At 52.7% G+C, this 24,488-nt stretch overlaps 11 protein-coding genes across 11 annotated transcripts; 6 read left to right on the top strand and 5 right to left on the bottom strand.

Moving 5' to 3' along the window:
* Positions 1-948: 948 nt before the first annotated feature.
* On the top strand, positions 949-2,685 carry Z520_04026 (uncharacterized protein; the record flags this gene model as incomplete). Its single annotated transcript, XM_016774536.1, has 1 exon — positions 949-2,685. One exon carries the CDS (start codon positions 949-951, stop codon positions 2,683-2,685), a length of 1,737 nt encoding a protein of 578 aa, XP_016634463.1.
* Positions 2,686-3,515: 830 nt separating this feature from the next.
* Z520_04027 (uncharacterized protein) lies at positions 3,516-5,417 on the top strand (the record flags this gene model as incomplete). The annotated part of the gene is made up of 1 exon (XM_016774537.1): positions 3,516-5,417. One exon carries the CDS (start codon positions 3,516-3,518, stop codon positions 5,415-5,417), a length of 1,902 nt encoding a protein of 633 aa, XP_016634464.1.
* Positions 5,418-6,972: 1,555 nt separating this feature from the next.
* Positions 6,973-8,139, top strand: Z520_04028 (uncharacterized protein; the record flags this gene model as incomplete). Its single annotated transcript, XM_016774538.1, has 1 exon — positions 6,973-8,139. The coding sequence occupies one exon, from the start codon at positions 6,973-6,975 to the stop codon at positions 8,137-8,139; it is 1,167 nt and encodes a 388-aa protein (XP_016634465.1).
* A 122-nt stretch (positions 8,140-8,261) lies between these two features.
* Z520_04029 (uncharacterized protein) lies at positions 8,262-10,019 on the bottom strand (the record flags this gene model as incomplete). Its single annotated transcript, XM_016774539.1, has 4 exons — positions 8,262-8,991; positions 9,049-9,170; positions 9,234-9,535; positions 9,635-10,019. The coding sequence occupies 4 exons, from the start codon at positions 10,017-10,019 to the stop codon at positions 8,262-8,264; spliced, it is 1,539 nt and encodes a 512-aa protein (XP_016634466.1).
* A 1,388-nt stretch (positions 10,020-11,407) lies between these two features.
* On the top strand, positions 11,408-11,916 carry Z520_04030 (uncharacterized protein; the record flags this gene model as incomplete). The annotated part of the gene is made up of 2 exons (XM_016774540.1): positions 11,408-11,419; positions 11,602-11,916. 2 exons carry the CDS (start codon positions 11,408-11,410, stop codon positions 11,914-11,916), a joined length of 327 nt encoding a protein of 108 aa, XP_016634467.1.
* Positions 11,917-12,935: 1,019 nt separating this feature from the next.
* Z520_04031 (uncharacterized protein) lies at positions 12,936-14,241 on the bottom strand (the record flags this gene model as incomplete). The annotated part of the gene is made up of 3 exons (XM_016774541.1): positions 12,936-13,798; positions 13,897-13,988; positions 14,081-14,241. 3 exons carry the CDS (start codon positions 14,239-14,241, stop codon positions 12,936-12,938), a joined length of 1,116 nt encoding a protein of 371 aa, XP_016634468.1.
* Positions 14,242-14,908: 667 nt separating this feature from the next.
* Positions 14,909-15,849, bottom strand: Z520_04032 (40S ribosomal protein S6-B; the record flags this gene model as incomplete). Its single annotated transcript, XM_016774542.1, has 4 exons — positions 14,909-15,170; positions 15,235-15,494; positions 15,576-15,632; positions 15,706-15,849. The coding sequence occupies 4 exons, from the start codon at positions 15,847-15,849 to the stop codon at positions 14,909-14,911; spliced, it is 723 nt and encodes a 240-aa protein (XP_016634469.1).
* A 335-nt stretch (positions 15,850-16,184) lies between these two features.
* On the bottom strand, positions 16,185-17,786 carry Z520_04033 (uncharacterized protein; the record flags this gene model as incomplete). The annotated part of the gene is made up of 1 exon (XM_016774543.1): positions 16,185-17,786. One exon carries the CDS (start codon positions 17,784-17,786, stop codon positions 16,185-16,187), a length of 1,602 nt encoding a protein of 533 aa, XP_016634470.1.
* Positions 17,787-18,334: 548 nt separating this feature from the next.
* On the top strand, positions 18,335-19,345 carry Z520_04034 (uncharacterized protein; the record flags this gene model as incomplete). Its single annotated transcript, XM_016774544.1, has 1 exon — positions 18,335-19,345. One exon carries the CDS (start codon positions 18,335-18,337, stop codon positions 19,343-19,345), a length of 1,011 nt encoding a protein of 336 aa, XP_016634471.1.
* A 241-nt stretch (positions 19,346-19,586) lies between these two features.
* On the bottom strand, positions 19,587-21,863 carry Z520_04035 (uncharacterized protein; the record flags this gene model as incomplete). The annotated part of the gene is made up of 5 exons (XM_016774545.1): positions 19,587-19,613; positions 19,666-21,447; positions 21,509-21,657; positions 21,717-21,733; positions 21,784-21,863. 5 exons carry the CDS (start codon positions 21,861-21,863, stop codon positions 19,587-19,589), a joined length of 2,055 nt encoding a protein of 684 aa, XP_016634472.1.
* Positions 21,864-23,221: 1,358 nt separating this feature from the next.
* On the top strand, positions 23,222-24,325 carry Z520_04036 (uncharacterized protein; the record flags this gene model as incomplete). Its single annotated transcript, XM_016774546.1, has 1 exon — positions 23,222-24,325. One exon carries the CDS (start codon positions 23,222-23,224, stop codon positions 24,323-24,325), a length of 1,104 nt encoding a protein of 367 aa, XP_016634473.1.
* Positions 24,326-24,488: the final 163 nt, after the last annotated feature.

Genomic DNA, 24,488 nt, shown 5'->3' on the forward strand with positions numbered 1-24,488 from the left:
CTTTCCTCTCCCTGGATTCTTGAATGTCTCACTGACACCCTCCAACAACAGGTTGTTTCTTGCCGCTGGTAAAAAGCGCCCTTGGAGACCTTAACAGATATTTGCCACAGCTCTCCTCGCCCTACTTTGACAAAGAGGTAAGAATCCCTTGCAATGGAAGATCCTGGTAACGGGGTTTCCATCTGGTCTGGCGATAGTTCGGCTGATCTGTGTTGATAGTTCGTTCCGCCTGGCTGGAATTCTTTGTTCTCAAGATTAAATCTGCCTCACCTTCCCGATCTCCAAGTCTCTTCGGGAACGACGAGCTCTCGGTCTCATCACAAATCGCCCAAGCTGGCAACGTTGGCCTAGACTGCATCTCATCTTGGTCGCTGCTCTCAGCCAGCCGCCGACTCCTGCGCTCCAGGAGTCCCAAGTCAGCTTTTCAAATTCTTCGCCCCATCTTCGAATGTACCCCTGGACAAGGTCGATATTGACTTCCCAGACATTCGAATCTCGATAGCATTTTGCAATCGTCACTCGCTTTGAATCGAGGCATCATTTAGCCTCACACACACTCGTTTAGCACACAGTCGCTCGCTTAGTGGATTTTTTTGTTTCAAGAAATTCGCCCAAAATACCGTCAACCTGGCGTCCATAACTTTCAACCACTTTCAGGTGAGTCCAATTTTGCGTCCCCCCTGCCCTTGTCTTACCCTTTACCATCCTGGTGTTGGCTTCTCTTCCTGGACTGACTCAAATACTGACATGCTCTCAGTCTATCCCAGACTTCCGTACTCCATTCATAGTCGACGATTCGTATGATCCTGCAGTCTTTGGAGAGCATTTTGCAAGTCAGTTCCAGGACGGCCTCGAGGCCAAACCTGGTCAGCTCTTCTCCATGTCTGGCTATGATGGACCGGGTCAAGCAGGGCTCATGAGTATGTTCAACGCCATGTATACACGGGGATGTGTTTGTCGCTGACTTACTTTGCAGAGTTTCAACCTCCTGTCATCGACAATCAGATATACTACGGCAGTTTCCCCCCAACTCCGTACGATCATCACCCTCTTCTCCAACCTGGAAACCCCCAGGGAGCCGAGTTTCAGTATCTGGCTGAAAACGACTATGCCTCCGAGAAGAGCTTTGTACATGGCAGAGCCCCTTCCGTGGAGTGTCGAGACTATAAAGATGGGGATGTGAGGGTGGTCAATGCGCATCACCAGCGCATCCCCTCCTCTCAGAGTGTTCATACTCTCCCCCGCAAACGCAAGGCTTCGTCTGAGGACGAGTACGATCTCCCAGCTCAGAAGAAAGCAGTGCTCGCTCAAGTCCACGTCCAGGATCCCAACGGCGACTATTACGACCTTAGCGGTCAAACATCACCTTATTCTACCTTCGTGCCGACCCCAACCGGCAGCACTGGCCTGCCTGCAAGTGTTAGCCATGGCGCGTCCCCTAGGCCTTCTGGTCACCACTATTCAACTTCAACTGCATCTCAGGTCTCTCTGGCGGCTCCTTCGCCACATACCCCTGCGTTCAGCCCCTCATTCACCACCGTCAAGAGCGAGCAGAGTCCGGCAGCTCCCATGACACCTATCCCACGTCCAACAACAAGCTCACCTTTGAAATCGTCAGTCCCCAAGCTGTTTCGCACGTCCACCATGCAACAGTCACCGACAGCCCCCTGCTCGACGATTGCCATCGGACAGACTCAGACCTTCAACCCATATACCTTGTCAACCCTCAAGGCCAATCTTAAGCTCAAAGGTGACTTGGACAGCATGAAACAAGACTGGACTACTGAGGAGAAAGAAGCTCGCCGGCGCCTTGTCGTATTTGAGCGAGACCAATCCGGCAGCACGATTACGGCGAGCTTCAAAGCAGTCGCTCCTCAGGATCGCCAAGCCAGCAGCATTTGCATTAGCTGCATCTGGTGGAAAGAGAAGAACGAGTTCTACGTTACCTCCGTCGACACCATCTATCTTCTTGAAGCCTTGGTCGGGGTCCGTTTCACTGTTGAGGAGAAGAACCGCATTCGTCGCAACCTCGAAGGCTTCCGCCCCCTGACTGTCTCCAAGGCCCGATCCGACAGCGAAGAATTCTTCAAGGTTATCATGGGCTTTCCTCACCCAAAGCCACGCAACATTGAGAAGGACGTCAAGGTCTTTCCGTGGAAGATCTTGTCGACCGCATTGAAGAAGATCATCTCCAAGTACTCTGCAAGCTATTCTTCGACTGCGGCTCCGCTCCTTACGCCCGCTTCTTCCATCTACAGCGGAGAAGGTCTGTCTGAATATCAATATCCTTCTTCGCCTCATCCCGAATACATGGCCGCTGCGGGGTATCCGTTGAACTCTGAAATGGGATACCTTCCCCAAGCTGTCCAGATGCGCGTGCCTGGACCTGTCGTGACCGGACCACCCGAGCTGCAGTTGCAGATGCCCGAGTACGTCCCTGCCTACGATATGAATGGCCAATACATCTATCAGAATGGAGTTCCAGTCACCCAAGCGACGATGGGTATGCCAGCCCACCCGATGACTGCTCCCGTTACACGCATGCCTACATGGGAATATACCACTTTTGTCAATGACAGCCCCGTCACCATTGCACCGCAAAGTGCACCACCTACAGCTTACCCACGTGGACCCATGGCTGAGGCGGCCGACTTCATGCCACATATGCACTACCAACAACACTAAACGAGTGGGCATTAATCATTTCAAACCATTTCCTTTCTTGACTGTCCTTAGCATTATTCTTGTGCACGGCTCAGGAACCACAATACGCACATGGAGACGACATTTTCCTTTCATGTCATTGGCGTCTAGGAATATCGCGGAAACAACATGGGAGGTTGGATGAGTCATGTATACACAAAATCTCCTTGTACACCAGCACGAGCATGTTTTGCATAGCGATTGACACTTTGCGGAGGTTGGGTCGGGGATGTTGCTTATGCGAACAGACTCTGGGAGTCGGCCAGTTATGGCTGCCGACTGTGGTGATAATAACAGAAGAAAAAGTGGGAGCAGGCTTACAGGGAGGTGTCTGGATGGGTGGACATGGTCCGAGGGTTACGTTCGTGTATATGATTTGATGAAAGCATAGACTTAGTCATGGCATACAGCCTAACGCGAGCTGCTAACGCGCAGAAAACACATGATTAATTGTTCTTGAACTTGCTCCGAGCCTTTGTTCTACAGGATGTATCTCGTACTGTTAATATGTAGCTAGGTGTGTGAAATGCTCGACAGTCGCATCGGAAGAGACGAGACAAGCGAGCCGGACGCGGCTAGGCCCTTTTTGTCACCATAAACATCCCAGTCGCGCAAAGACAACTCAGTGCGCAAACGCAAACACGCAGTTAACTTGACCCTCGCACGGCGCGAGAGGCGTCGCTGCTCGCTGCATTGATTGTCTATGAGCCAGAACTTGTATTGCTTTGTCATCTGTCGTACAGTATCTCGACCACTTATTGAGCTATCAGCATTGTGGCACAATCTCAATCAGCGGAGACCGACGTATCATTATGGCTTCGGCTGTGACCATTGACACTACTCCACCACAACCTCATACTCTGAGCGAAGACTCATCGATGCCTTTCCTAGGTTCGCCGCATCAGATATCACCTCGAGAATCACCCTACTTCGCTAGGTCTTCCACGCCGCTGCAAGAACCAGACGCCGAAAACAACTCCTCGAGCCCTCCACTCCCCTACACTTTTACCCCTCAACATGTCAAATCCCTACCTAGAGCGTGGGAAAGACGACCGGCGACGCCATTTCTAGCGCGCAATGACGCACAGAAGATATGGAAACGCGTGCCACTGGGTGTCGTCGGAACCAATATCGGGGAGAACTGGAGGAAGGAGGCCAGGAGATTGAACACACGACCGGTCAAGAGGTTGAGGATTGCTCATATTGGCGGAGAGGAGGAGAAAGAAAATGTTGCCTACGTTGGCTCCAGATGGGACGAGGATGAGATGACGACACCTAGTCCGAAACGAAAGGCAGTGGAATGTGGGGGTATCGCTGACCGTGAAGAGGAGCTGCAGGATCAAAACATTCCCGATGAGGCTGACGACCGCATTGAAGACGACGAGGACTGTGGGAACTCAGAACCCGGCACTGCTTCACCGATCCTCGGAAGCCACGACGGGGCCGACAGCTGGATCGAGGATGAAGGTGTTGGTATTGAAACAGGACCTTCAACTGTCTTAGACAGTGTTAGTGCTTCTTTCGAGGCAGTGGACTTGCCTCAACTTCCTTCACCGATCATTGAGCCAGTGGATGTCTCTTCCTCGTCTTCGCCTCCGCCTGCAGCGATACAATTTATGTCAAATACACCTATGAAGGCCCTGGATGAGGACGCCACCTCTTTTGGAGATCGAGAGCAAGATTCACAATCATCTCCAGTAACTGCCTCAAGCGGTCGAAACGCTGAAGAATCCGGTAGCAGTCCCCCTGAAGACGATGACACGGCTTACCTGCACGACTTCCTTTCTCGAGCTCGCGCCCGGAAAGCGGCCAAAGAGCGAGGCGTCGAGGAGAATACAGTACAACCGAACGAGACGGCAGAAACAGAGAATTCATCGGTGGAAGAGTCGCAGTCCTGTCACATTGAGGATGTCACTGATCCCTCCATACCAACGACTGGCAGTGAAGAAAAACCAACTAACCTTCCTGCCGCCCAAGACCCTGAGGTGAGCGTCTCTCCCCGGCGAAGCTCTCGACTTATCACCCGACTCCCGAGACTTCAAAAGCCCGTCACCAGTCTTCCGAGCAACATCTCCCTCAAGCGACTCAGCGGGACCGAGTTTATTGCTGCCAATCACGAAGCTCAATCTGTTGCTGCAGCCACTCGCACAAACACTAATAAGAATAAAAATGGCGCGGTTCCTGCAAAGGTCAGGCTGATACAATTGCATGCTGAGCTGAAAGCTTGGCAGTTTTCGGAAGAGGATGGGGGGCCACAACCAAACCTAGAGACTACGTCGAAGAAGAGGAATCACAAGGGAAAAGAAGTGACTTGGGCCGAGAAGCTTGCAACCTTTCAGGATGGACAGGAATTGAAGGGCTCTGGTGATGAAGCAGGGGATGAATCGAACGAGGATCGCAAACCAGACAGCAGCGCCGAGGTGGAGGGAGAGAGCAAGGAAGGGGCCGAGAAGTTGCGTTCGCTCTTTCGTCATCAAAACAGAGGGGTCAGAAAGGTGCGCAAGCTCAGGAAATTGAACGCTGGAAGCGTCAATGGGACGCCTGCACCGAAGAAGACGACAAGCATTCCTCTGCCGGTGGGACCGAATTCGTCTTTATCTGCGAAGATGGATGGATTGGCGACGCCGGCAGAGAATGGCCTGGAAGGTGATAAGGACATGATTCACACGAGGACGAGGACGAGGACGAGGACTAGGGTTTCTAACGCAGCCTGAAGTTGATTTGCAACATGGTGGTTGCCCTGTGCGTCCTCGCGTGAGACCCTTGCTCGCCGCACCCACGGCTTGACGAGGAAGAAACAGAAATATTAACAATCAAACATGTTTGCTGCCTTTGGAATTACAAATGCGTTGTGATGTTGGTCTGGAGAAGATTTTGAATCGATCTCTGGGTGCAGGTGAGCAGGAGTTAGGCGCTCGAAAGGACGAAACTCTCGCTGTGCGGTCCTGGCTCGCGTGAGCCCATATACTGTATGCCGTGCGGACAGGGGGGAATAAATAGTTCGTCCGATCCCCGTCCGCCCAATTCGTGGAGTATTAGAGTCGGCCACTAGTTGATTGGCTGGAGTTAAGGTGCCCTCAACGTCCGATGTCCTTATACGAGTATGTGAAGTCCTTGTCCACCAATGACCGTCTTAGCTTCCGGAAACTACTCCAGACGAGTACCTAAACCTTGTCCCCTTATCCTTGTAGGGCCTGGAATAGTTGCTCCGCCCGCCCCCCCACTCCAAAGTACAAGTCCCTGCGAGCCTGGTATTCGGTAATCCCTTGGTACTCGTACCTAGGTACTGGGTTACATGATGGCTCGCACTAATACCCGGGGATGAGTAAGTAATCCCCCTCCATACTAGTTGCCTTGTGTTAACCGAGGGCACCAGCGCTAAACCGCATCCATCGGAAAGGGTATAGATCCGTTCTCTACCACCACAATTCAGGTGTGTTAAAGTCGTTAGCTGAGCCGGAAAGGTTTTGAAGACATTTTTTTCTCTTTCTTTTCTTTCTCTTTGGTTCTTTTTGTCTGATCTTTTCCATACCACCCAATCCTGTTATTCTCGGAGTTAGGACCCACGGCCGGTGTTTAAGCCTGTATTTACGGGGGCGGGCGGTCTTCGTGCATTTGAACGGGCTTGTGTGTGTCGCTACTAGGGGGGCCTCAGGCCCTGGATGGTCTGTGCGATACGTATGTATGTAGGGAGATCAGGCGCAGTGGTATGTGGGATGGAGGTCTGGATCTAGTTGGATCATGGGGCATCTACCGGAGTCACACTCTATCTATCTGTTCCATCAGCGAATCAGTCTATGAATTGACCCGAGCAAACTAACTAGCTACCAGTAGAAAGCCAACGAAACCCAACTTACTAGCAAAACTATTTGTGCTCGAAATACCAGCAACTGTTGGTCCGTGGGACGAATGGGACAAATGTCCGGGACAAGAGGGCGTGAGGCTAGGCTTGTGCCTTGCGATGAGTCGGAGTCGGGGGAATTTGCATTCATTCATTCATTCATAGAGCTTCCAGTAAATGGGGGGTAGAGCAGGAATTGGAGTGTGATGATGACATACATACACATACAGAGAAGGGGAGGGATAGAGGGACGGAGACAAAGGTAAGACCGAGGACGAGGACGAGGAGGAAGGAGGGAAAGGTATAAAGCTTGCCCTTCCCTCGTCCCCTACCCCTCAGAAAGAGGTGGCGGATGATACCCCAAGAAGAACACGCGCATACACTATACCTACACACATACATACGTACGTACACCCAGCAGCGATACAATGTCGTCCTCAGCCATCCCTCCCACCCACCGCGCCCTGCGCCAGGACATCTACGCCCAGCCCCCGACGGTGCAACAGGTTCCCACCCCACAACCAACCCCGGGCTCTGCGGTGCTGCGCGTCCTCACGGCCTCGGTGATCAGCTACACCAAGGACATCTACAACGGCGTGCGCCAATACCCGTACCCTACGCCGCTGACGCTGGGGGAGTCGGCGCTGGCGCGCGTGGTGGCGCTGGGTCCCGACGCGACAACCCTTAAAGTCGGGGACTTGTGCCTGCTGGACGTGACGATCCGCGGGCGCGACGACGTCGGCCGCGCCGCGGGATCTACCTTCCTCAGCGCCATCATCGGCCCCAACCCCACGGCGACTAAGCTGTTCCGCGACGCCTGGAGGGACGGCACCTACGCCGAGTACGTGCGCTGGCCGCTCGAGAACTGTTTCGCTGTGGATGAACAAAGGCTCTTCAACCAACTCGGCTACCAACCGGAAGATCTGATGTTCCTCACTAAGATGATGGTCGCCTACGGCGGACTGGGACCCTTGTGCACGGACCTGAAGCCAGGCGAGACCGTCGTCGTCAGCCCTGCCACCGGTGGGTTCGGGTCTGCGGCGGTGCACCTGTGTCTCGAGCTGGGCGCCGGCAGAGTCATCTGCATGGGCAGAAACCAGGACATCCTCGCCAGTCTGAAGAACACGACCGCTCCGGAAAAGAGGGCCAGAGTGGAGACCGTCCCTCTCACAGGAGACTGGGAGGTGGACTTGAAAGCGCTCAAGGAATTGGGCGGCGTCATCGATCTCTTCTTCGATATCTCTCCGCCAGCAGCAGCCGACTCCAAGCATCTCAAGGCTGGTGTCCACGCTTTGAGACATGGTGGCAGGATGTGTCTGATGGGCGGGGGGAATCATGATGTCGCCCTGCCGCTTGGAATGCTGATGCGCAAGGACATCACTGTCAAGGGCAAGTGGATGTACGAACCCACGGATGTGAAGCGCTTGATCGCCCTTGTCGAGTCTGGCATCGTCAAGCTGCACAGAGAGGCCGACGATGTCAATCCGCCGGGTTCGAAGGTTGTGGCCAAGTTCAAGTTGGAGGAGTGGGAACAGGCATTCGACAGTGCTGAAAAGCACGGGAAAAGTGGCGGTATTGTCGTAATCGAGCCATGATGGCCGCAAACCGGAGCTGATATCCAGGCTGGGTCTCAATATTCGGTAGTAAAAAAGATCAGGCTTCTGACGGCATACTCTTCCAATTTCGCAAGTATGCTAGTCCAAGATAGACCACGGTATCAGCTGTATTCCGGCTGTTGAAATCGCTTTCTGCATCTCCCCATCTCCTTGTCCCACCAGCCACGATACTCTTCCACCCATGCATCAAGGAAGAAGAACTTTTGCAGGCTATTGACCGTCTCCTTCCATCTCCTTGCCACAGGGTGCCGGCAGACGAGCTCCTCGAAGACTTCAGAGCGTTCAGCTTCGGTCAGGCCGGTCCGTTCGGGGGTGTTGTCGACTACAAGAATTGCGACTCCCCACGTAGCGTAGTCGGGGTCTGCACCTTCGAGCGACATGAAGGACTTGGCCATCTTCCTTATCCGGCGCCGCATGTCGACCAGGAATTGTCCGAAACCTGTCTGGCTCCGGTTCCGATTGGGTTGCTTCCTTAACAAGAAGAGCCAGCAAAAGATACATAGACTCCGCTCCAGAGAAGTGATGTTTGCTCGCGCTATGAAAGTCACAAAATTGTTTGACACGCTGAAGAATTCATCAGTCGTGGCGCTGTCGCTCGGCAAGACGGTGCCTTTCGCCAAGTAAGTGAGGCGACATAGTATTTTGATGATCTGTGTGGAGATCCGTCCGTCAAGTGCGATGTCGCTGATTCCTCGGGGCAGAGTTGCGATTTCCGTGCATAACTGTTGCGAGAATGGATGCACAGGATAGCTAAGTTCGGGTTCTGACTTGACGACTGGTGCCGACGCCTTTTGCAGACGTTGCTCGGCAAAGGAGCATATCGCATGAGTCCTGGAGAAAAATCATCAGCACTTTCGCAACAACGCTAATAGGCGGCTAGGGATATACCCTGAGAGGTTGTATTTGGTCTGGCGATCAAAGTTGCCATGCTCAAGTCCGCCACGGAGCGCAACGAGCATCTGAAGACCTCTGAGGTGGGTTGCTGCATGATCATCGTGACCGGCAAAGAACTGGAATTGTGGTCAGCTCCAGGCTCTCCCTATTACCTCAAGCAAGGAAAGGAGTCAACAGACGTCGGCAGCGATCAAACATATCAGTGTGTTGATGGTTGTGTCCGAAGTCGAGATTTCCTTGTCCTGAGAAAGTGTCCAATGGAGCCGCCCAAGGACACTGGAACGGAGATGGAGAAAGTGCACGCCGCCCGGCACGAGGGCATTGGAACCCGCAACATGGGAATATCTGGCCATGGAAAGGATGACTGCCGCAAAGAGCATGTCGGATTGCAATGCCAACGGGAAAAGCGTGCCGGTGAGCCAGTTTCTTCCAGACTCGTCCGAATAGATTGATTCATTCATGGTAGCGTAGTCTTGGAGGACTAGTTGTTGAGTGGTTGTTAGCACTACGGCAATGGGTAAAAGAATGAAGGATGTGTCTGCGCTGGTGGATAATACATGGTCGGATCCATGGCACTTACAGAAATCGACCGCCCACTCAACTTGGCCGGACTGAGCGATGGGGAAGGATGCGAAAGGATCTCGACGAAGGCCACCAGGCCCATATTGGAGCGGCAACTTCGGTAGACGCCGCCTTTTCTGTGAGGCGGATGTGCTATCCTCGGTATGCCTTGGGTCTTGAACGTCGGCGACGTCCTTCGCCTGTGCCAACGACTCGGGCTCGACTTCAACGGGAGGCGAGGTTCGAGCGGTGCGGCGCGCCTGCCATTCAAGCGGTGGGCGTGAATGTCGCTGCGCCGAGGATTTGACCTTATTGACCTTCCGACCTCGGTTCACGTATGCGTTGATCTGCGAGCGCTTGCGGGCATCGCGCATATCTTCCAGGTTACTGTAGGAGATGAACATGACGGGGGCCACCCTTGTCTTGACCTCTCAGCCTGCTTTGGTCTTGAATGCTGGGATTCTGCCCCCAACCAGCCTCATGTGCGGAGCCATGGGAGAGAAGGCGAGATCTTGTCAGCATGGCGGAAAGGGGGGTGGTCTGAAAAGATGGCCGCATCATACTCGTATTCGGTATTTCTCCGCTGTTGACGGGCCTTTAATTACCTGGAGAGGCTAGGCGGGTTCGTGAATCCACTAGCCCAATATAGCTGTTGTCCAAGTGGAGTATATGACCTTCGACGTGTAGGTATGCACTTTGTATGCACTCTCTCAGGCCTTAATCTGTCTTGGTTAGTATATCAATTCGATTATCACAACCTTACATGCCCGTCGCCACGGTCGCCTCTCCTGCGCTGCAGCACAGCTAATGTGCTAGGTCAAAGGCCGATGTAAATGTTCGAAGAGGACGACCACGAGAGAGCATCTGCGGTAATAGTCGTGGCTTGCCTTGGGATGTAAGCCAGGTGTCCGTCGTATTGACGTGAAGCTAAGATCAACTGACAATACAATCACGCGTGTTTGCTGGCCGACACTTCACTTTTGACTTTGTTTGACTGTGCTCATCGCGGGATGTCTTCCGCGGTCTCTCTCGCGTTATTTCTTCATTATAAAAGGTCACTCCGGTTTCTCTGATACTTTCTTGTCAACAGCTTCCAGTCTTTGTCTCTGGACTCCACTCACACAAGGCTCAAGGTTCGGTGATCAATCCACACCCTCAAAAAGCTCCTTTCCATGTCTGCTGAACAGTGAACACACTATATGAGCAAAGGCCAAGAAAAAGGAGCTCCGAGCGTCTCAACATGCCTCATCCTCTGACACCCGCTGAGCGGTTTGCAGATCTGTCGACATGAGGAGCAATTGGTACCTGAACCTCCTACCGTCAACAGCCAAGCTGGGCTAGACGGGCAGGTTGCATTGGCCCCTCATCAAGGAATGGTATCATAAGGGATCGTGGAAGGCGCAATGCCCCTGAATCCTCTCATTCCTATCCCTTCATTGCCGGGTCGACACGCAGATCGCATCCAACAGTTTGCGCTCCAACTCCACACGGCAAATAGCCCATCGCAAGCCTTGCCGTGTCCGAAGGACGAGAAACCAGGGATCTACCCTCAGTTGAGCATACAAGGAACTTCAGCCTTTCCTTTTCCTTGCGATGGGGTACAAGGACAAGGTACTCGGTACTTCGAGTTTAATTATATTATATATACGCCACCTCGCCCGTCAGAGACCAGTGATTTAGGGTGCCGACGACCACCGAGTTCAACCCGAAAGCCTCACGAGCTGCCCGAACCACGCGTGGTCTTTTCCTGCAAGAGGCGGCGTTCAAGAAGTGGTGGCTTACTGTGGTCAATATGTCTCGGCGCGTATGGGCGTACCAGGCGACACGGTGAAGATCGCCGTTGACTTGTAGCACGAAGACGAGGTGGTCGGCGGATTGCAAAGCAAGTGAAAATTGCGATTGAAGGGCGGAAGGCTTGGAAGAGCCACGGAATGGCGTAATCTATATCAACGAGTGGCGCCGGCGATGTGTTGACACCATCTGCAGCTGTTCGACTTCGTCAAGGAAACGGAACGTAGCCATTATGGCAGCAAGTCCTACTACTTTGTCAATCAAGAACAAGTCATTCTGGATCTCGAATTGGCTCCTGACGAATGGGAAGACGGAGATGTCAACACAGTATTGCACGGCCACGAGGATGAAGCTGGCAAGGAAAACACTCCTGATATCAACAACGAGGACAAGGCACTTGAAGATGAATGGACGCAACCTTGTTTTCCTATCATGGTCGCCCGAGCAGAGGAGAAAGGGAGGGGTGTACTAGGGTACACGTACGGCAAGGCTGAGCATCGGCGTACTTAAGGGAGATTGTTGCAGAACCTTTGCAACTCAGAATACGGATCGTTTCCGACACATGCAGAATGTGCAGACGTAACTTGCAAGTGGTTTCCTTTCACACAGACTAGTTCGGTTGAGCGTTCAGATAACAAATGCTTGAACAGTTCGCTCCTGACCATATCTTATTCTATTCGTTCAGCATAGCTTATGGCTAATCGACCTCGTCGAATTCATCTCGTTCCTTCGTTTCTATACCACGAGTGCACACCTTCCTTTTTATGGGTTGTTCTTCTCTCTCCCTCTGACAGCTACACATCGCTGGAGTAAAACCCATACCATCTCGAACCTATTGACATGTCTCTAGCTGGCATTCGGCGTGTGTAATGAATTTTTACCCTTAATCAGTAGATGCCAACAACGGCACAATGGTAGTCAACTACCTTGACCATGTAGGAGAACTATCCTCAGACTCGTCGCATCTGTATTTTCTACACCCAATTACTTCTCGTATTCGACCTCTCTTCAATTAGCTCCATCTCATTCGTTTGTGACAGCCCTTGTATACAATGCCAACCCCGTTATAAGTTGTGCATGGCGGTGGTTTGACCGTTACTCGAACCAGAAGGGAGTGACTCGGCCGAAAGGGCACTGTCTGAAGCGAAGGACGCAATCTCGAGGTCGAGAAGGGACAACAGTCCCTCATGGTTTCTTTCTCAAATTACCCCAAGCAGGTACAAATCTGAATTTGAATGCTTTGAACAGACGCTTCCGGCAAGCCCATTCAAGTGCCAATTTTGAACTTTCTGTATCCGTAGTGATGCAAAGGAAGGGACTGGCTTCCCAAACCTAGCGAAAGTAGGTAGTTCATCTGGGTATCAACATCTTCGAGAAGGTGGCAGCCTTGATGTGTAGAGCTTCGTGCAACATTTCATCCCCACCGGCATTTCAATTCAGCAGCAGTGGAAGAGAAACAGGAACGCTTCGATCCATCCATGCCACGACTGGTGCGGTGGCCATCCCATGTGCGACTTGTGGCCTGCAGGCTATGACACCGGGTTGTTGAACAAATAACTCACGCTCTCACCATTGTGCGTCCGCCTTATGGCCTCCGCCAGGACAGGGGCAATGTCAATAAACTCCAGCCTGCATCCCTTTTGGCCCTCGGGAACCCTGAGAGCCTCGATCTTGTCCTCACTGACCGGGACAGTATTCGTCATGACCAGGCGACTCAGCGCTGAATTCTTCAAAGTCTCAACGGCTTTTCCTGACAAGATTCCATGAGTGACCAGCGCGACCACATCCTTGGCACCATGTTTAATCAGCGTATCGGCGGCCTTTGCCAGAGTGCCACAAGTATCTGCCATATCGTCCACCACGATGGCGACTTTGTCTTTCACCGTGCCGACCAGAGTCATGCGTGAAACTTCATTCGGTCGAGATCGTTCTTTGTGGATCAGAGCGAAGGGCAAATCCAGTTTGTCAGCCATGGAAGTAGCTCTCTTCGCTCCGCCGGCGTCGGGGCTGACAATGACGCACTCCTGCCGTGGTCCATTCATTTCCACGCCGCTCTCGCTCGCGTGCATGAGATTCTCTCGAATCCATTTCACACTATTGGGCTCGGCGTAGAGATTATCGACGGGGACGTTGAAGAAGCCTTGGATTTGTGAAGCGTGTAAGTCCATCGTAATCACATGGTTGCAACCCGCTGTTTGGAGCATGTTTGCCATGAGCTTTGCCGTGATGGGAGCTCGAGACTTGTCCTTTTTGTCTTGTCTAGCATAGGGGAAGTTCGGCAGGATCGCAGTGACTCGACGGGCGGAGGCAGTCTTGCAGGCGTTGCAGATGATAAGAAGTTCCATGAGGCCATCGTTGATGTCGTTCGGGCGGGTAGATTGAAGAATGAAGACTGTTTCACCAGATATTAGGCTTCTGCAGACAAACCCGAGTGACAGATAGCAGGGCACGATTCAAGGAACTACTGTCGCGCAGTAAGGGATGTTATACCATCTTCGTCTCGGACAGATTCGCCGATCGTGACACTGGTCTCTTGGTTCGAGTATTGCAATACCATGATCTTGACGAGCTCGATACCTAGCCTGAGGACATGGCGACCAGGAGTCAGCTTCCAACTTCTTCACGGAAATGAACTCGACCAGGCATGGAAAAGGTCGTGCAGGGCAGTGAATACCTTTTGGCAACGGCATGCGCCAGCTCCGGGTGACTGTTCCCAGTCAAGAGCTTGATCGAATTTGACGCCATGGCTTCAGAGAAGTTTTGAGGAGATGCGATCACCGAAGAGGCATTCTGGAGGGCGGCAGCAAGTGCAGGAGGAATGTTTAAGTCTGGCATGGGTTGAAAAAGTTAAGCTGATCCCGAAAAATTTCACGGGACACAGATGCCCCGCGAGACTGACTCAGGCGAGGCGCCGCGCGAGCCAGCAATTCTCTGGTTGGCGGGCCACTTGGGGTGGTACAATTTGCAGCGTTGTCACTGGTCTGCCACTCTCGAGTGCAAAGTTTCGATCGAGTTACCAGAGGACGAGACTCGAGATAAGCAGTACATACATGGGTCTCCACGAAAAAGTGAGGTGCCATGAAAAAGAAACACGATGCGGGTGGAGGGAATGCAGAGTAGTACTGGCGCAAAAGTGACAGATCGTGTGGAATCTTTTCTTTTGGCAACCACTTGGAAGTCGGCCCTCTTCACTTGATCTATGTCTCCCTTGCCGCTTGCGACACAGGGCTTCGACTATTGATTCCCCATGAATATCAGTGACACCATACCACAGTCCGCGTTCTGCACTCCCTTTCCTTGTTTCCCATGCCCCTTCCCAAGTTCAGCTCCGTGGACTTCAGCCGCTGAGTGGCATTCTATGCCTTTTGACACCTCAGCTCCGTCACATGAGAACTTGTCTCCAATAAGCTCAGGTGACAACATTCAAATGTCCATGGATTAGGCGATGGAGCATGCATAAAGCTATGGTGGAAACGGTATCTTGCTGGAACATTTGGCGAATCTACTCCTTTCTCATGGAGGAGGCACGTCTCTTCCTCAACTCGGTTCGTTTCTCACGTTCCTCATGCACACGCTTAGCCAACAACTGGGCATACTCGTTCGCAGCGTCTTTGGCGGCCTCGGCGCGTCTTCTCTTGAGGGCAATACGGTGTCTCTTGTGTTGCATGCGTTGGGGAGTGACAAGTCTCTGGATCTTGGGGGCTTTGGTGTACGGCTTTGCGCCTTCTTTCTTGGGGACGACTTCGCGGCGGATGACGAATTTCCTGTAAACAATAGCGTTGGCAACTGGCGGTGCAAATGCCGAATAAGTTGTATCAAGGCACATACCTGACATCATCTTGCTTGCTCAAGCCAAAGAACCTCCGGATCTTGGTGGCTCGCTTGGGACCCAGGCGCTTGGGGTTGACCACATCGGTGAGGCCAGGAATCTCGCCATCGCCCTGCTTGACGATGGAAAGAGCCAGGACGGCAAGATCTTGACCAACAATGCAGCCACGAACAGACTTGCGCTTGCGTTCACCGGTTCGTCGAGGTCGGTAGCAGGAGTGGCCGTCGGCGAGGAGGAGTTTGACACGAGTAGGGAGCATCTGTTATGAACAAGTCTCAGCGAGGATTCTTCGTCTAGATTCGCTGGCGCTTTCACCAAGCTAAGGGATGGCAGCACGTACGACACCCTGCTTCATGGGAAAGCCTTGCTTGTCATTACCACCAGTAATGCGGAAGATCTGTTTCGCACAAAATCTGTCAGCACCCTTTCATCCGGGCGTGCGAGGAAAAAGTGAGACAAGATGATCGTACATAGCCCTTCCATTCGTCTCCCAGACTGTCACCTGGGACCTCGTTGCCCATGCGCTTCTCCATGAAGACGCGCAGCTTGCGCTCATCTTCGACTTCGATCAGTTTCTGCGACCCATTGGCCGGGTACGAAATGTTCAACTTCATCTTGTCGGCGATATGCTGATCAGGACTGTCAAGACTGAGGAGAGCCTTGACAGGTACCAGCGGTTGAAAATTGTCAAAGGTTAAGACAGAAGTGTTGGCTGTAGACGCTACCGAGTGCAAGTTCAATCAACGCAGGATAATTTCCTCTGTGCGATTTCTTGCCAAGCCTTGATAGGCTAGACCATTATTGGTTTAGCTCGCTACAAAACAAATTCACACGCACAACTTGAATCTCAGCCTCGCGTGCTGGCCCACTTTCTTGCTGCAAATAGAAATTATCGTGGTCGGTGTGGTACCTTGCAGTTTAGATTTATACAGAGTACCTCTTACTTGGCCTATATAGCGACACCATTTGGCTGCCCAGTCCCGTTCCCATTCCGCACCTTTTCGAGCTCCAAATACCTTTTCTCTGCTTCTTCAATGGTCCTAATGTTCGCTCCTAGCTTGTTCATCGTCTCGATCCACTCATCCTCTTCGACACTATCAAAGACAATGCCTCCGCCGGCCTGCAAGTATGCAACCCCGTCTTTCACCACCATCGTGCGTAGCGCGATGCAAGTATCCATCGCCCCCTCATCTTCAATCTTGGATCCATCGGGTGACACGCGGGAGAAGCCAAAATAGCCTACCGCACCGGCATAGACACCTCGTTTCTCTTGCTCTAATTCTGCAATGAGTTCCATAGCCTTTACCTTGGGCGCACCCGAGACCGTGCCCGCAGGGAAAATACTTCGAAAAGCAGTAAAGCGATTCTCGCCCTCTCTGAGTACGCCTGAGACTTGGCTGACCAGATGCTGGACATGACTGAAGCGCTCGACGACCATGAGCCGGTCGACGCGAGTCGATAAAGGGTCACAGACGCGGTTGATGTCGTTACGGGCCAGATCGACCAGCATGACATGCTCAGCACGGTCTTTGAGGCTGTTGCTCAGCTCCTCGGCCAACCGCTCGTCTTCTTCCGGCGATTGACCTCGCTTGACGGTGCCGGCGATGGGGTGGGTTATGATCCGACCAGCTTCTTCTTTTACTAGAAGTTCTGGCGATGCACCAACAATGCTGAAGTCCTCGCAGTCGATGTAGAACAGGTACGGCGATGGGTTGACTGTTCGTAAATGCCGATAGATATTGAATGGATGGAGCGTCGTAGGCCGCGATATCCGATGTGAAGGCACGGCCTGAATGATATCTCCTTTGCACACATGCTTCTTAAGCCGTGTAACATGGGCCTCATACCCTGTCTTGCCAAAATTCGATTTCGAAGGTTGATTCAAGGCTATGGGCGGCTGATATGGCAGGGGTATGTGTTCCGCCTGCAGGAGGGAAATGGTTCTCTGCAAGGTTTGGCATGCTTTTTCATACGCCGTCTGCAAATCAGAGGTGGAATTTGATGACGGTACCTGCAAGTATGTAATGACCTTGCACACGTTGAAGAAGTGATCAAAGGCCACAATTGTATCATAGAGCATGAAGAAGCTCTCGGGCAGCTTCAGGACGTCCTTCATCGGCCGAGCCGTCTTGGGCTCGAAGTATCGGACACAGTCATAGCCAACATATCCAATAACTCCTCCAGTCAGAGGCGGAAGTCGAAGTGAGGGCACAGTCGCGACTCTGTACTGTGCAAGCTCCTGCTCGAGCTGTGGTAGGGGATCTTCTTCTGGTCCGTGGCCTGGGCCTGTTTTAATGACTTTGAGAGGATTCGCTCCGACAAAACTATACCGCCCGATCGTCCCGGTGGTTGCTGCACTTTCGTACAGGAACGAGAGTTTTGAACCCTCTGATACTTTTAAATATGCTTGTGTAGGCGTGAAAAGGTCGGCGGGGATTTGAGCGCATAGCGGAACGAGATTGGGAGGGAATTTGGACGTTCTCGATTTGGAGAGGATAGAGGAGACCTCCTCAAAAGAAGGCTGCACTTTTGCCTGGTTTATGTGAGTCATGAAGCATAGTGGAATCAGTCGTCTAAGCAAGAAAGACTCCGTACCATGGAGGAAAACACCAGGGCAGTTGGATATTATGATGTGTCACTCGAACAACGGAGCATATCGGTCCAAAGCCGTTAGTCCTTCAAAACCACAGATTGTGACAAGGTAGAGTTCACATAACTGGACTCGGGTAGGATGGAGTTTCGGTAAGCAAGGGGAGCATGGAATATACGCGGGACTGGAGTGAGAGTCACCGCTGTCTTTTGGTTTTGGAGAAAAGGATGGATTCGGCACATCCTCGGCGTAGTGAAGCCGGGGCTCCCCTCCACATTCCATGGCCAATCACTTGTGATCTACCAGCCACTCGGCCACCAGCCACGAGCTAGAGCGGCACATGCGCATTTCCTCGTCTGCCCTGTCGATCGATATTCCCAACTGGCAGGCTGCGCTCATTCTCTGAACTCTTAACAAGACCAGAAGAATCATTCTAATCGCACTCGGAGGTCTATTCACACAGTCGCATATGTCACTTGAGCAAACCTCATCTCTAGAGTCGCACAATTATGTCCCGGGCCGACAATCAGTCTGACGGCGCCGCCACTGCATCTCCAACCCGGCCCAGTTCAGCCTGGACCAACAACTCTCTTTTCACCGATTCCGCCATCAGTATGAGAACCCGGTCACCAGCTCCCCTTGAGAAAGAGTCAAGCCCTTCGCACCCTGACGAAACGCATGATGAACACGCGATTGCGGATCGCCTCAATGGCTTAGTCTCTGAAATTTGGGCCTGCGAGCAGGATGGACAGATTCGAGGCGAGAAGAGACGGAAGATTGAAAAGGCCATGGACGAGATCGAGGCTGTATTGGAGGATGAAGAAAGCGATTCCGAAACGACACCACAAAGCCCATCCGCGCCTTCACTTCTGCCGCACACGTCCGGTGCCTCACAGTCCGATCTCGAGCTTATCCGCATGCACCTGTCTTCCACGGTGGAATCCATGCGCATGAGGCAGCAAGAACAACGTCATCTGCACCAATTGGCAACTGAAAAGCTCGAGGCGATCGCGCAGCGGTGTATCCAACAAGAACGGCGCGTGCGAGAGTTCGCCGAAGAGATAGTCATCCTCAAGAAGCAGAATCGCAACCTGATACAACAGAATGAGAATCTCAACGTCCAGCTGAGCGAGATCCAATCCGAATCTGCCAAGAAGGAGACCGCGGTCAAGGCCATGTCGAGCGCGGTGTCCGGTTTGGAAGGATGGATTAATGGTTCTCCAACATCAGACCGAACTTCTCATTCCCGGAAAATTGTCACCAGAGGCCGAGGCAGATTTCGTGGACGCTACTATGTGGAGGAACCAGTTGACGGCCGAGGATATCATGGTCTCGATGGCGCGGCCGATGCAAGGCTCTTACAGGAGGGTGTCACTGCGTGGCTTAGAGGTTTCCGCGATGTGGAGGAGGAGTTGAGATCGTCGCACACCGCCGCTAGATTCGTTCCTGCCAAGGACTCCAGGACTGTCCGAGAAGACAGCGATAATGAATGGGGTGAATTCCAGACAGCTGGAGCATGATTAATAAGTGTCCAAGAGTAATTGTTGTAGCCCAACCTTGGACAAACCCTGTCTTGATTGCATCCATCTGTCCCTCCCTTTATATCAAGGTTTTATCTCTGTGAGCATGGTGTTCAATTATCCAGTATAGCGCCGGCAACTATTGGATGTGGTCCAATACTCTGGATGTTGATGGTCATACATATTAGTAGTACATCGATTTTTCAAATCCAGCCGACGCCGATCAAGGTGACCAAGATTTTCACCGTTGGAAATCAATGAGAGCAACCTGACCGCGTGAGTCCAGCACGGACAAAGTGAGCGATTTGGACGATGCTTACCTGGGACCCAAGGCCAAAAGCGAGGCTTTTGCTCTGGCCATCCCAAATCAATGCGTGATCAGAACTCGTTTGAATCGTATCGCCATTAACACTTGAAATGCCGCCGGTACTCATCATGTCATCGTCTTTCAGCTGCGAACCTCTCCATAAATTCTGTTCGTCCTTCCAAGTAGCCATCAGGTTGTGGCCATGCTCGGCGTTCCAGATGCGAGCAGCATCGTAGCTGGCCCCTGCCAAGCAGAAGCCATCGGGAGAATACGACAATGCCATAATAGGCGAACCGTGTCCAATGATGAGTTTGCACACTGAGTTGATGGAATTGCTTTCCCCGTCGTACTGCCAGATTTTGATAGTCCCGTCCATGGAGGAAGTGGCAAACTCTTGTTTCCATAAAGGGTTGAACGTGCTGGATAAGCGAGGTCGAAGTTCAAGACCTGTGATAGGCGTGTCATGTGCCCCTCTCTTGAAAATGTTCTGGGCCGGCATCCACAGAGCACCAGTCTCGGCGGATGCTGCAACTAACATGGCGTCCCGTTCTCCGTGCCAGGCGCATCTGATAAAGGTCCATTGATCGCCCCCACTGGGATCCGACGTCCACTTCTGCTCAACCCCGATGTCTGTAAAGGCGCGGCAATAGTAGACAGCGTTCTGTCCGGCAGCGCAGATAATGCCATTGCCGTCAAAGAATGCGCCGTCTACATCAACCAGAATCTCCGGGACAAGAACTGTTGAAGGTTCAGCAAGGCCGGATAATTTGGACAGATCCCAGAGGAGAATGGAGGAGCCTCCGCTCTGGGAAGGATCTGTAGTGTCGGAGTCGTAGGGAGCAACGCCAAGTAAACGTGAGCCTTGTCGGTGCCACAGGAGAGAGGTAATGGCCCTTTGCGACGCCGGCAACGCCTCGAGCATGGAGAGTTCTTGGCCGTCAAACAAATGTATCTGCCCAGAATGGTCGCTATAGGTTGCGACTGCAAGCAGTTCCCCGTTCGGCTCCCACGCCATCGCACTTATCAGTTTCCCATCTCCCGATTCCAGTAGCTCTTGAAAGCGAGGTGGTGCAACGGCATCTGGAGCCTGGTCGGCAGCATTCCAGAATCCGCAAAAATCATCCCCTATTGCTGTCAGTAATTTGTCGTCCCCAGGACGCCATGCAATACGGGTAAGTGGCTTCGATGGCTCCTGCCCAGTGCCAGAGGGTAATTGAAGGATGGTGGTGGACGAGCCAAGGTTTGCAACCTTGGCTGGAGCAACTTGAATGCCGATGCTTTGCCCCGTGGCTAGAGTATGAACGGTCGGTAGCACAAGCTCAACATGCGGTTCGTGATTGTGGTGATCTGCGGCTAGTGATTCTTCGTCAATGTCCATCCGCTCATCAGTCTTGATGCCATTGACAAGAGGGCCATTCTCGTCGGCTCCAAGGTCCGTGGCAGACGGGGATCTGGCGTCGGCAAGAGGGACGAGGTGACCATTCAGCATATCGACGTCCATGGCGGAGGCATGGCCGTGTCGGTTTGCAGATGCTGAAGGTTTACGCGCCACGCTTCCATTACGTTCCGAACTGGGTGCTGTTTTTCGGCCTCGTTTAGGCGCGGGTTGTGCGGCCAAGGCTTCCTGAAGACCGTTTGTAATGCCATCACGAGGCTGTCGTCGAGGCTCGGTGACGGACTCATCGGGTGAAGGTGCTGAAATGACAGGTTCATCGGGTAGTTCTCGTGGCGGTTTCTCACTCTCAGGGCCAAAGAAGAACATGGACGGATTGAGCTGCTTCGAAGGCCGGCCATTCTAGATTGGGGTTAGCGGGTGCACAATTCCCACCCTCAGGTGAGTGGGTAAGATGGGATACCTCATCAATTGTGAGCGATAAGTGGTGATAGCGGAGACCCTTTTGCACCAGAGAAACAAGGGCATGGCCTTTGACATGTTTCGCAAATGGGAGGCTCTCTGCGTCCACATTCCAATCGCGTTGAAGCTTGACAGCAGCCTCGGCGTAGCCTATTAGGATGGGTTTAGTGCTTTGCAGCCAGCGGTGGATCCCGGAACGCGGCCCCTACCTGATTCCTGAAGATATCTGCGAAAATTCGTCAGTATTGACAAAGGGAAAAGACAAGACGCGCGCACCTCCATATAAGATAATTCAGTTGGTCTGAAGTCAGTGGAGGTGGCTTTGCGCTGAACGTTGATGCAGCGTCGGTCTCCATGCCGACATTCCGCTGGAATTGCAGCCCGCCACTGAGTCGTTTCTTCGTGTCCAAGTTTGGAGGAGCGTGGATCGGCAAACTGCAGTCCCCTGCACGCGGGATTGAGATGCAAAATCAATGGGACGACGGAGACTGCAGGAATGAAAGATGCGCAAGATGATACAGCTCGTCCCTGATGTCGTTGGCTTGTGAAGAGAATGGCGATGGATTGCTGGTGGTCGAAAAAGGACTGTGGAAGCTAGGTAGGTACAAGTAGGGCGCAACAAAAATAATGAAACAAATTAAGATGATTGACACCGGCTGCGGGCGTGACAACTGTACAGGCTCGAAGGTGAAAAGAAGTTGAATGCGCCCAGATGGCCGAAGGCGATTTGGGAACGTGTCTTGACCGGGTTCTGGGGAAGAAGTGGTGATGGAGATGGAGTTTTCGCGATGGATGGAATGGCAAGGTTGTCACTTTGTCACTTGTGAGAACCGAGAAAACAGGCTGCTCAGTGCTAGGCTGCTAGGCCGCTTAGGCTGGATGTGCGGCAGCGGTTTGGGGGAGGGGGGAGGCCCATCTAGCCATTTGGGGCCCAGTAGCACCACCTCGTTAGTGGGTTTCGGCGGAAGAGCCAAGCACCGCATCCCTGGCACCCACCGAGCCACCTGCAACCCCCAGGGACTCCCCGCTTGGAACCAATCAATCACCTGCAGCTGGCAGTTCGAGTTTCAGGTGTGCGCAGCCTGTGCCCTACAGCGGTGCCCTATACCCAAAAATCCCGAACTGCAGCTCCAGTGCTTCCCTGCTTGTGCAACTAATCACCAACTCGTAGCTTACTCGTGGATCGACGTTCAGTGACTCGATGCGCCACATCATCTTCGTCCACCAGCCAGTGTATCTCGTGACCACAACCACGGCAAAGAGATGCAGCTGCCATCGTAGCCCTGCGGTGCTACTGTGAAGAGGGTGAACCCAAAATCTCCTGTAGTCGGTCATGAGGGACAAACGTAACCAGTTGATATGACAGCTGTCGGCCACCACCAGATCTCATCCTAGTACCTACTGAATATCTTCCTGCGTTGTTCCTGAATATCCAGTATTCGTGTGGTCCTCGCCCAGGGAAATTCAAGCCACCTCCCCGTTGATGCCCGTTGCAGTTAGCATGACCTGCGTGCTGCTCAGAAGCGGCTAGACGACTCCCCGGGCCCTGCTGTCTGCTGCCCCAAATCTCTCCGGTCTCTTCGGGTTCAGTCGATTTTTTGGCATCGTGTTACTGCTTCACAATCCCACCACCCTACTCTCTGCTCCAGACGTTACGACTGCGCCTCTTCTTTAGCAGCGCCGGGATGTGATTGAGGCCATCGATCCCAGCGCAATGGCAATCCGCATCAACTTGCCCCCTGTCACTCGGGTCCTGCTTGGGATCCTCGTGTCCCTGTCCTTCCTCTACAACATCGCTCGATGGAGATTGTCGACAGAAAATGCCGGTGTTGGCGAACCTACAACTACAACTCCGCCTGTACGGCCTATTGTTCCGTATCTAGCCCTGGTTCCTTCACAATGTCTATGGTATCCTTGGACGTTTCTCAGCGCAACCTTTGTCGAACAAAATATCCTTACCCTCCTTATCAACGGCATCAATATTTTCTTTGGTGGGAAATACCTTGAAAGAGCATGGGGAACTCAGGGTTTTGTCTATGTGATCCTGATTTCATCCATTATACCCAACTTGCTGATGGTCCCAACCTATATCCTCTGGGGCGCCATTACCGGCAATCCTGAAAGAGCCATGACTCCTATAACTGGTGGTATTTCGACACAAGCGGCATTCCTGGTTGCTTTTAAGCAGCTCGTCCCCGAGCATACCGTCAGCATATACAAGGGCATGATCAAGATGCGCGTCAAGCATTTCCCGGCCGTCTTCCTTGCACTAAACACCCTGTCCGGTCTGATCATCGGTACCGACGTTGGTCTCTTCCTCGCTTGGTACGGATTGATCACAACTTGGACGTATCTGCGGTTCTACAAGCGCCAGCCTGATCTGTCTGGAACAGGAACAGATAGGCGAGGCTTGAAGGGCGATGCTAGCGAAACATTTGCCTTTGCGACGTTCTTTCCTGATGCCGTCCAACCGCCAATTGCGGCATTTTGTAACCAGGTCTACATATTGCTGTGCAATCTGAAGATCTGTACGCCTTTCTCTGAGGAAGAAATTGCGACTGGAAATGAACAAGCCGCTGCGAGAGGGGAGGCAGGCCTCCCGAGCTTCAACAAACACGCACGCGGAGCACGAGGCTTGAGCAAAAGGGAAGAGGCCGAACAACGGCGCGCTCTGGCCCTCAAGGCGTTAGATGAACGGCTCAATGCTGCAGCTAGTCGAGCCCCGGTCCAGCCAACCAAGTCAACCACGACGAGTGCACCCGACTTGCCAAAAGGACAGGAGATGCTCGGACAAACCGACTATCGCCCGGATGAATGACTTTCTTCTTGTGATTGGTTGCCCTGGGCGGAGATTAGATATATAATTCTTTCTGACGAGAGACCCTGACTCCTTCTGTTCCTGTCGGACGTACGAGTACCAGCATATTGGAATGCCATAAATCAACCTTGCTCGCAGACCTCCTCAGAGGATGATACAAGCC

Source organism: Fonsecaea multimorphosa, assembly GCF_000836435.1.
Source record: "Fonsecaea multimorphosa CBS 102226 unplaced genomic scaffold supercont1.6, whole genome shotgun sequence".
NCBI lineage: Eukaryota > Fungi > Ascomycota > Eurotiomycetes > Chaetothyriales > Herpotrichiellaceae > Fonsecaea > Fonsecaea multimorphosa.